At 34.3% G+C, this 11,748-nt stretch overlaps 1 protein-coding gene across 1 annotated transcript; it reads right to left on the minus strand.

Annotated features, from left to right (window-relative positions):
- Window positions 1–574: 574 nt before the first annotated feature.
- On the minus strand, window positions 575–9,221 carry LOC105133525 (serine/threonine-protein kinase EDR1-like). Its single transcript, XM_011037560.1, has 13 exons — window positions 8,516–9,221; window positions 6,804–7,226; window positions 6,479–6,582; window positions 4,856–5,991; window positions 3,737–3,777; window positions 3,026–3,094; window positions 2,829–2,929; window positions 2,169–2,247; window positions 1,993–2,091; window positions 1,791–1,859; window positions 1,648–1,697; window positions 1,360–1,536; window positions 575–1,281 (listed from the first exon to the last, which is right to left on the minus strand). The coding sequence occupies exons 1-13, from the start codon at window positions 8,912–8,914 to the stop codon at window positions 1,176–1,178; spliced, it is 2,853 nt and encodes a 950-aa protein (XP_011035862.1). The 5' UTR covers window positions 8,915–9,221; the 3' UTR covers window positions 575–1,175.
- Between the last annotated feature and the right edge of the window lie 2,527 nt (window positions 9,222–11,748).

An 11,748-nucleotide genomic window follows, 5' to 3' on the forward strand; every position in this document is an offset into this window, starting at 1 on the left:
GCTACAATTTGATTTATTATAAGTGTTACAAATTTGTTCCTTATTATTTTAATAAACTTGAGAAAAATAAAATATTAATAAATTTACTTTTCAGGAATTTATTTTCCTGAAATTTACTTTTCAAAAATTTACTTTCCCTGAAATTTACTTTCCAAAAAGAAACAACAACTTTCTCGTAAACAAACAGAACCTTAGTTAAATGGATAATAATAATATAGATTTAAGTTCTCCTATAGTAGGAATGAACCTTGCTAATTTTCTTGAAATTCAGTTTTCAAAAATTTACTTTCCCTGAAATTTACTTTCCAAAAAGAAACAACTTTCCCGTAAACAAACAGAACCTTAGTTAAATTGATAATAATAATATAGATTTAAGTTCTCCTATAGTATGAATGAACCTTGCTAATTTTCTCATTAAATATTAATACTTCCAAATCATGTAATGAACTAATAAAAATTAGTGTAGCACTAACATTCGCAACATGAAATTGATTTTGTAACTCGAAACACAGGATGAAATCTCTGCGAGGGGACAAAAAGGAGAAAAAGAACTTCAATGTTGCTCCCAGAACTGGGAAGCATGGAGAAGCAATTTCATGGTAGGCAGAGATTAAACAGTGCTCAGCAGGCCTTAAGTATCTGTTACAGTCATGTAAGCTTTTCGTGCCCATTTGCGGTCGAAAGGATTAGACTCTACATTTGCTTTATCTGATGAAAATTCATCTCATAGATGATAAATCTAAACTTGATACGACGAGCTAAAAATAGAACTAAAAAGATATACACATGCCCAGAAAGTAATTGTTTTTTTTTTTTCCCTTTTTAATTCCACAATGATCCGTGGAGATCACATGTTTACAATTCCGGAGTAGGGCACAGACCTCCACAGATGAAGTTGAGAGATTTTTTTTTTACAAGAATTGTAAACATGTGATATTGCCTATTTAAACTTTCCATGGAATCCTCCACTGCACTTATTGCAGTTGTTTTAACTTAAGAGGATCTCCACTGTGTGATCAATGCGAGGGCCAGTGCTGAGTCCCCACTTTGAATGAACCAACACTTCCCTGTCCAATATTATCTTACTATTATAAATCAAATGAAAAAACTTGCTGCTGCTCCAGCTCTTCGAGCCAAAAAACAGCTCAAACTATTATTGAGGTAGCATTTTCCAGTCAGTCTGCTGTTTGGTTTGTATGGTTTGTTGTCTCAACAAGTAGATGTTGAGCGCATCGAAGACGGGTTATAAGCTGTGCAAAAGAGGGTCGCAAATTTGGCTCCCTGCAAAAGCAACAAAGGATTTGTCATCACAGAGCACTTCATTTCAACTGAAAATATTGACCAAGTCTATTAACTCACAATTGCCAACAATCTCGTATTATCTGGGCAATGGCTGGATCAATGTACCCTGGAATTTCAAGATGTCGATTTTGGAATCCAACAGCTCCCACAACCTGCATTGGATTTAAGCCTTTCCAAGGAATTTGACACGTAGCCAACTCCCATAGTATCACACCAAAGCTGTATATATCACATCTGCAAGCAAGCAAGTAAACCAACAGTATTGATGCTAGAGAAAACTTCCCAGCAATGCAAACTTCCTGCAATAAACTATGTTGGCATGTTTATGCACGTGAATATTCTTACTTCTCATTTGCTGGTTCATTTCTCAGGACTTCAGGTGCCATCCATTCAGGCTGCAGTGGAAAAGCAAACTTGTTGCTTACTATTTGGTCTAAAACAATTAGAAAATGGAATTATGAGCATGCTAAGTTTTAAATAAGTCTAACCGTTCCAGCAGTAGACTTCGAGGACAGAAAAGTATGGTGCTTAATGCGTGACAATCCAAAATCACAGACCTGTGGATAGAAACTTAATAAGATGTTGGAAATACATGCATTGTTTCTTTCAGCGAAGATGCAAAAGACAAAGCAGTCAACTGAATTTCCAACAAAACATATGCATAACCAGAGAATAATTTGAGAGCCAGACCTTAACAAGCCAGTTTTTGTTGACGAGGAGATTAGGAGACTTTAAATCTCGATGCACTATGGTAGGATGGCTAGTGTGCAAGTAATTCATTCCCTTTGCCTGTAAAAAATAAGAAAGCAGCTTTAGTTTGGAAAATAGAATGGAGTAAAAGGAAGGATAGGTTATCTGACACGTACCACATCAAGAGCCATTTGCATTCGCCTCTTTTCATCAATCTGAGAATTGGGACGATGCAGTAACCTATACAAACTCCCTCTGCACACAAATGTGTAAAGAGAGTATGAGGAAAAAAAAATATTACAGCTGACTCAGAATTTACTATTTTTACTCAAAAAAGTTAATGGTCGTGACTTGGATAGCAATGAACTCCAAAAGCTCCCTGACAGAACACTTTTAATATAACGTAGCTTTGAAGAAGAGTACATATCTGCTGAAAGAATGCTCTATTTTGCATAAACCTCAAAACATAAATGCTTTTCATACGGCTTGCATGGCAGTAAAGGCACTACAAAGTAGGGCAGAACTTGTGATTTGAATGTTCTCACTCATTAAATAAAACATCAGTGGCATGCCTGGAGATGCATGCACCCCAAGCAAAACTGAGGTGAAGTCCATAATGTTAACTACCAGCAGTGACGTGCCACAGGCTTCAGAATCATGCTTATGAAAAATTCAACATATCCAAGTCAACATGGTGACACTTTTACCATATAGGTTATTCAGTTTGATAGTATATCAATGTGAAGGATGCAGGTGTTGGACACATGAAGCTTAATTTAATAATTCCAGAAACAAGAAAGAGTAGCAGGTTTGTTTTTTGGGGAAGCAATCTCAACCTGGGCAAGAACTCAGTTAGTATTGATAAGTGCGGGGGGCGAGTAACTGCTCCCATGAAAAGAACAACGTTAGGATGTCTTAATCTTAGCATGATTTCAGCCTGCATTAAACAGCAAGCAGAAATTCATTCAAATGTCATAAGAAACCAATTTTATTAACATATACATATAAGATGTATGAAGTTAGTAGTGCTTACTTCACATTTGAACTGAACCAATGCATCACCAGAGAAACCCTGGTCCAAAAATTTCTTCACAGCAACTTCCTGTCATGCAGAACCAAGAAGATAGTATCAAAGAAGCAAGATTTAAAAATAAGACAGATGGAACAGTAAGTCGATGAATAGACTGGTGATTCTATATGAAGTTTACCACAGAGGCAATTTCAACAAAATTGCATTATAAACAGAGACTGGCATCATGGAAGTGATGCATAAAATACAGAAGGTGACAATTTTGAAACCAGCCAATATTGCCCAACAAAAATTAAAACCACATTTCCACAATTTTCACATTTATTATCATTGTCATAGCCAAAACACAGGAGCATAAGCACTGAATTATAAACTATAACCATAAAATCAATATTGTGTTAAAAGTATCTCGCTATGCTAGATCTTAGACTTCAGTGGGCTTCCCCAGTCCCCCTAATGCCAAACCTTTCTAGTTAAAGAATGGATACTTTGGCACCGGATGCAGATGGAACAGAACAGATTGGCAACCTCAGTAACAACCCCTTCAGAAGAAACTCGAAAGGGCCACCACCTCTGGAAGTGTTCAACTCATCAAATCCAGAAAGGAAGCACTACCTTATTGTGTTAAAATTATCCAACTCGATGTGCAGACTATGAAGTAGTTTATCACAAGTTAATGACAAAATACCCATATTGTGTCAAAGGATAACTTACAGTGCCATTCCAATCCCCATGGTAGACCTCGCCATATGAACCTGCACAACAAGGCATAGTGAGACTACTATTAAACAATCATAGCTGATATATATACAACTCCAGACATGCATCACTCTCCCTAATTAATAAAATCAATGGAAGAAGCCCTTGAAAGTATTACCATGATGGCCAGATTTCCAAGTCTTCTCAATCACATATTCAAGACAATCCAAAGACATAGCAAACTACAAAGCTTAGTAGGACAAGGTACGATGTCTGATAGAACTTTTGTCTCCTATTTGCAGGCTGGTTTCTTCACCAAACATCACATGACCTATTTTCCAGGATTGTTTGGGCTGATAGCCAGCCTCCTACCATATATGATTGCAATTGCAAAGCCAGTATTGAAAGCAACACAATTCCTCCAAAAGGTAAAACTCCAATTTAGACTGACTCAGCTGGTAAGAGATTGTACTCTAGCAGAGATACTAGAACTTATGAAATAAAGACATGCGGAGAAGAAGTGCTATGCCTATGAGCCTAGTTCAATACCCATTTCTATAACTCATTAATGCACACCATATTATTTTTTTTTCTTTTGATCCATTTCTAAGATTTAAACAGATAACAGATGTGCATGATTAAAACCTCACAAGCTGCCTGGATCCAATATTGCACAGAATGGTGCAAAAGGATCCATATAACTAACTCCCAACTAGTTTGGAATTGAGACTTTCTTGTTGGTGGTGGTGTTAGGAATCAACTACGTGACATTGAATCACATGGTGTTATGTCTTCGAAATATTTTAATTGATTCCAAGCTTTGTATGAATTCACATATCCAAATTATCCTTTTTGGCATAAAAAGTCATAAAATTTATTACATGTTAATCACCAGCCAATTCTCATGCTCCCCCTCGTTACTGACCAGAAAGGACTTACATATGCAAACAAACACCCCTCATGTATATCGCAGGGTAAGACTAGCATTCATTAATGGGAAACTTTAAGCAAGGACACATGGGGAGGGTGGGTGATAACTTCCCTCAATCTGAACAGGATTCTACAAGTCTAAAATTGCCAGCAGCTTCTTCTTTTTATAAAACCAAATTAAATTAAACAAGAAAGAATTCTTACCGATGCCTATACGTTCACCGATCTCAAGATCCTCCCACGGAATTTCCCATTCAGCCACCTCCCCCAGCATAGGGTTTATTCTCTCACTGTAACCATTGCTAGTATGCAGACCACTGTTTGCTGTTTCCATCAATTTGAAATCAGATTCTTTGCCAGTTTCCATGTTAAAAAGCCTTCCTGTTTTCTCCTGAAAGCACTGGTTGTCACTACTAACCAAGGCATGTTCAGGTCGTAATTGGCAAGGTTCCATTCCAGAGAACAAGAAAGACTCATGAAGCAGATTCTCATGCATAGCACTTCCAGCCATTCCAGATGCATGAATAGACACCATATCTATGCCGGAGGTATCTATTTGCAATTTTTCATTTGTTCTATTATTAAGAAGCACAAATCCTTCATTGGTGACATCGGAAGGGAAAGACAAGTCAGAATTTGAGATATTCACATTTAATTTTCTAGGTTCATCAGCTGAGCCCTCAGCAAACTGTTCTTGTTCATAATCACACCTAATGTTGTCCAACATACCCTCCCTAGTTAAGGACATAAGGGTCTGTTCATGCCCTGCCAACATGTCATCTAAATAACAAAGAAGCTGGTCACCTAGATTTACCCTGTTTTCTGGGTGAGCTTTCTCAAGCAGCTTTGATTCACCCAGATTCATATCTGAAAACAAATCAGGAGGAGGTGATGCACCACTCTCTAACAAGACAGCATGTAATTTCTGTGCAAATTCAGGATTCTTCGCTGCACTGATGACATACTTGGAAACATTTTTAACTTTAATTTTTTGTGCAGATGAAGGTTTTTCAGAACCTGATAACCTGAGCTTCCCAAAATCATATTCGAATTTCTCAATTTGATTTTTCTCAACTAAGTTCAGATCATTCTCGTTTGTTTTGATGCTGACATATAATCCTTCTCCTGATGTTGAGCTGCCAACATAGGGAATCCTATCCAGGTTAGGTGAAATTGCAGGAACCCCAGATCCTTCACCCATCAATGCAGTTGAATCTATGGGGGTTTCTGTAAGACTGGCGAACCCACTTATGTCAAATCCAGCTGTTGGAAGGTGGCTGCTGGGCACCTCAGGAGGAATTAGAGTGCCCGGAGCACCCATCAGATCAATAATGTATTCACTGCACCAGTTTAACATATAAAGAACACAATTACAAACAATTCCCATCAAACATTTAAGCCTGCAGTATTAATTTGATTAGACAGCAAACACATATAAAACCTTGAAATTTTTTAATAATCATTCTCATGCAAAATAGGTAAGCAAAAATTTGATAATTAAAGGAAAGTGGGCTTTCAAAAAGAAAGTGTATGCAAGGAATACATGCAACTTAGAAAATGAGATTTGCAACAAGGATCATTATTCATATTCAACATGTCTTGCAAAAGAAATATCCAGATTACTTAATACAAGTTCATACATCTAGCAATACAGAACGCTTGGATAGTTATTAACCAGAATCCAGATGCTAACATAAAATATCAATAAACATTCCCAGTACATGTATTGATTACCAATAGAAACATATAAATCATTTTGCAGTACCACTTGATGCAGCATGACACCAAATGAAATGGACAAGAAATAGACCAAGAAAAAAACACCACCTTCCATCGTCCATCTTAATCAAATTTACAGCTCCATCATCAGTGCCAGTATAGTAGCTCCCTTTAACCAGCATACATGGGAGATTAATCCTATCAGCTATCACCTGTCACCAGAAATGCAATGATTAATTTGAGTCCAATCTATTCACAGGTATCAGAAGAACTATCATATGCTTGAATGATGATGCTGACATTCTTTGAATAGCAAAAACACAAATATTAAGAATTTAAACAGACAAGATGGCCATTGTTATGTTAGAAAGAATGAATATGTTCATTTATCATCAAGTTCAACTTTTGAACAGAAGTTAAAAGATCTCAAAACCTTAAAGAGCAAGGCCCTGTGGCGAGAAAGTCCAACATCAAGACAACCAAGGGGTAGAATGATAGAGTTCAGAGTGTTCTGTAGCTCTTTGCTTCGCCTTTTCCACCTGCTTGACATCTCACCAGCATCACTCACCGGACCACCCATTCTATCAACAACAACATCAGCAATTTTCTGGATCAAGCCATCAGAGACTCTGCTTTCCAGAGACATGATATAAGCTCTTTTCTCAAGATCTTGCAGTTCAGCATCAACATATCGGTTTACCATGATAACTTCATAATCAACATTTTCTGATATTGATATTGCTTGAAGATCCACTAACAATGGCATATTCCCTTGAACAACTGAGTTTAAGGTAACTCCACAAACATCATAAAAGCCATCCATCACTTTTTCATTATAATTTACAACACTATAGCTCTGCATGAAAGATATGGGAAAAATCAGTTGAATGTTTTGAATAGATAACATCAAGATTTGCACATGACATGCATAGGAAAAGAAAAGAAAACATATGCTTTGTTTTTCTATTTGTGCCAGGGAATGGTACGACAAGGAATGAAAATGAAATTCAAGAACTGAAAATGAAATTCAAGAACGAGGCTTTTCAACATTGCAGTTCTAGGAAATAGAAATCTCCAATCAACAGGCTTTCAATTTCATATTTTTCCTGGATGGAAAAGATTCTGTGCTGCATAGAATGTAAATACATGTATGCATAAATGCTAACCTAGAAATGCTAAACTCACAAAAGACTGTGATAAAGGAAGTGTAAAATATCACTAGGAAAAATTGTACTGGCCCTTGTATTGGAAGACAATCTCACTATGTGATCAAGTTTCCACCCCTCTTAAAAATAAGTAAGCCTTTGCTTGGTGCTTTTAGTTAGGGAAAAAATACAGCAGTTATTTTCCAATTGTTCAGTAGCCATTATATGAGAGATCTGAGGAGATTGCATAAACTTGGCTACAGGCATCCAACAGCTTCATTTTCATTCTTCCAAATTATTATCAAGCACTTTCATTCCATAAAATTCACGATGCAAATCTCAGAGCCCCCCAGCAAACCATGAAAACATTTAGAGAATTTAGGTTAGATTGAACTCTACTGCTTGATTATTATTTTCCTTTCATAAACACCACAAGCCACCTATTCTGCTTCGTTGTAAACAGAGACCCACACAAAAAATAAACAATTAATCAACTTAGTCAAGACCAATCACTTTAATCACAATCCAGCATGTAGCATGAACCTAGAAATTCAATTAATCCCCATCCCTAGCTTTCTTTAGCAAACAACAAGTTTTGGAGAACATTTCTCTTCGCTTTCTCGTCAATTATGGAAAACAGGCAGTAATCAACAAATCACACTTATTACGCAACACAAGTCATCTGTAGAGATAAGATCAATTATCCACAATAATAACTAAAACAGCTTTATAACATTAAACATCAGTCCACAAAATAAATAAGTCATACAAAACACAATCAATTAGTATAATTATTAAACTGATTCATGCATGAAAATGAAAACAAATTAGAAGCAAACATGTCAAAATTGCAGCACTGTGCATCAATCAAAACCCTAAACCAACCAAATTAGAATTGACAAAACTGATCCGAAACAGCAAATGCAAAGGCAAAATCATATGAAATCCCCAAAAATAAGATCCAAAAGTCAAAAACCTAACCAAATAGTAAAAAGCATACCCAGTATCGGAGGGAGAGAGACTCAGCAAGAGAATCGGTATCAGTAACCGGAACGACGGGACAGCTCCGGAGACTAATCCGCTTAGCAGCATCGATCTGAGCAGATTCCGTATCAAGAGTCGAATCCGGATCCGACGCACTAATCGCTAAAGCCAATTGCACTTGAAATTCCTCCTCTAATAAATTAAAATCAATCCCACTACTATTACTACTACTAATCGCTTCGACAGCAATCCGATCCACTGCCGTGGATTCAACGGGCTCGATTCTTTCATTTGACGGACTCGGAGTGGTACTGGGACTCGTGTTGGAACTCAAAACGGGTCGAGTCTCGCCACCAAATCGGTTGTGATGGTCACCGATGTGGAGCTTCCTTAGTAGATGCTTCATCTTCGACATCGATCATTAACAAAAATAAATTAATTAATTAAAAATAAAAATAAAAAGCAGTTTTTGATTTTGATTTGTTTACGCGTTGTGTGTTTTTGACGGGGTGGGTTTAAGCAACGCACAGTTGGGAAAGAGGAAGTTTCACTCAACGTGTGCACTCTTGTTCTTGAAGCTAAGGACTATGAGCGTATGCTTATTCATCCATCAACAAATTGCTGAGAGAGAGAGAAACTTTTAACCGCTCAAAATCCATTCCCTCCAATTGTATGCTATGCATCAGCCAAAAAAATAAAACCTCTGTTTGAATAGTATACTCTATGTTCCTTTATTAGTATTTTATTTTGTTTATATTTATATTTAACTTAATTAATATGCTCAAGTCAATGACCCCACATTCCTGCTACTATACGTCACTCGGTATGGTGTTCTGGTGCACTTGTTTCATCTTGACCGTTCAATTGGTAGATTTTAGTTGGTCGTTGGATGAGTGGGAGTCAGGAGGTTTTCTTCTTTTTGTTTTAAGAATAAAACAGGTGTTTAAGATCTATAATAGAAATATTTTGTATTAATTCATGTTTGGTCGTCTTTATGTAGATTAGAAATGTGATTTATATGATTTTAATATGAGTGAGAAGTTCAGCTAATTCATATTTCTAGTTATATATAGATAAAAATATATAAAACTTACGAAGTATAATCATATATATTTCAATAAATTTTTCAAAACAAGATGATTGTTAATAAATATTATGATATAAACATATTTTTTAAAAAAATATTTACATGTATCTTCTTATTTATATAATTGAAAAGATAAATTATATAGAATTATAAAGAAGACTATATATATATAATGCTTTTTAGAAGATATTTAAGAAATATTTAATAGTGTAGTTATGATTAATTTTTAAAATATTTTCATTTAAGAAATATTTAATAATATAGTTATGATTAATTTTCAAAATATTTTTCATTTAGAAATGTATTAAAATAATATTTTTTAATTTTTAAAAATTATTTTTTACGCTAGTATATCAAAATAATTTAAAAATATTAAAAAATATTAATTTTAAAAAAAATAAATTTAAATTTTAAAAAAATAAATTTAAAATATAAAATAAACAGGATAATCTATTTAAGAATATGAACTCATTGGTCCCCAGATGGTGTGATGCTTGTGGTAGACCAACACCACATGGAATCATATTCTAGTGTACTTAAACTATTTGCTGTACATACTGGTGTTGGATAGTGCTTATACCTTGCGACATTAATGTAAACGAGAAATTTAGGAGTTGTTTTCAAATTGATTTTTCTGGTATTTTTTTTATGTGTACAACAGCTTAGTGCTCACTATTTTTAATTTTTATTTATTTATTTCTTTTACTTATATACTCGTATAAGAGAAGAGAGGTGTGGATATTATTTTTTAAAGTATTTTTATTTAAAAATATATTAAATAATATTTTTTATTTTTAAAATTTTAAACTTTATATTAAAATATTAAAATGATTCAAAAATACATAAAAAATACCAATAAATATTATTTAATATACTATAGATGATAGGGTGCAAGAATGTTGTTTATTCCCAACTTCTTTACGGATATAATAACAATTGTTTTTTCTTCAAAAAAAAACACATTTTAACCAGAAAAGGGTCAAAAGGAATATCTTTTTACACTTATAATCCAATACAAATAGCGATACCAAAAGCCAATTTAATCCCTCTACTTCACATTAGGTCAAATCAACACTCAAAATATTTATTCTCAACAATTGTTTGTTGGTCTTGTCATAATTTTTATTTTTTTAAGTATTTTAGTTTAAAAAATATTAAATTGATATATTTTTAAATATTCTATTTTGATATACTAGTATAAGAAATTAAACAAATATTATTTTAATTAAAATTTATTTTTTTATAAAAAAAAACACCAATATTACTCTACTAAACAAACATATGAAGTATATTAGTTGATGGAAGCTTAGTATAAGAAATTAAAAAAATATTATTTTAATTAAAAGTTATTTTTTTATAAAAAAACACCAATATTACTCTACTAAACGAACATATGAAGTATATTAGTTGATGGAAGCAAGAGCAGATTTTGGTTCAAACGATCAAAGCAACGGTGGCAGTTTTTTACTTGGTAGTGGATAAGATTTACCACGGGCAAAAAAGCACAGTAAATAAAGAAACCTGCTGAGCACAACACCGAAGGGCCAGCAGGAACACATAAAAACAAAAATGCTTTCCAGTTTTTTGGAATATACTTATTATGTCCCAGCATACAAGCACAATGACAATCTTGCAATGAAATTGACTCTGAATCCGTGTAAAGGTTGCCCTCAATTGGTCAATTCAGAGCTGGCAATGATTTTGTCTATGAAAGGCCAACTAGAATTTGACCCCAAGTGTACACAAGGTGTTTGTCATTGTGTTTTAATAGTAATTTTAAGATATTTTTATTTATTTTTTATTTTTTCAAATTATTTTGATGTATTAATATTAAAAATAAATTTAAAAATTATTTTAATATATTTTTAAATAAAAAATACTACCAACTAGAATACCAAACAAACATGAAATGCGGTCGGTGCGATTTAGGATCCAAGCTTGCTTCTAAGATTGAAGTGTTGGATTTGAGGCGAATTTTGCAGGATCAACTCCTCAATAAATCCAAGATTTTGCAAAATAATCAGCTCAAATTCCGGAATAAAAGTGCATGAGCTGTGGCTGTGAATGATGGATTGGATTCATATGCCAAGACGGAAAAGCCAAATTTTGGCTTAGCAAAACAATGACAGTTTTCTATTGAATTCGGTGGTGGATAAGATTGG

The sequence above is a fragment of the Populus euphratica genome, unplaced genomic scaffold, assembly GCF_000495115.2.
Source record: "Populus euphratica unplaced genomic scaffold, PopEup_1.0 scaffold129.1, whole genome shotgun sequence".
NCBI classification, from domain to species: Eukaryota; Viridiplantae; Streptophyta; class Magnoliopsida; order Malpighiales; family Salicaceae; genus Populus; species Populus euphratica.

What these genes read in the sequence shown, in the direction of transcription:
- LOC105133525 (XM_011037560.1), bottom strand. Translation starts at nt 8,914, where the DNA reads ATGTCGAAGATGAAGCATCTACTAAGGAAGCTCCACATCGGTGACCAT. An exon ending in ACAGGGCCTTGCTCTTTAAG is followed by an intron (nt 6,583 to 6,803) that starts GTTTTGAGATCT and finishes TTCTGGTGACAG; the next exon opens with GTGATAGCTGATAGGATTAA. An exon ending in CGAAGTCTACTGCTGGAACG is followed by an intron (nt 1,698 to 1,790) that starts GTTAGACTTATT and finishes TTTCCACTGCAG; the next exon opens with CCTGAATGGATGGCACCTGA.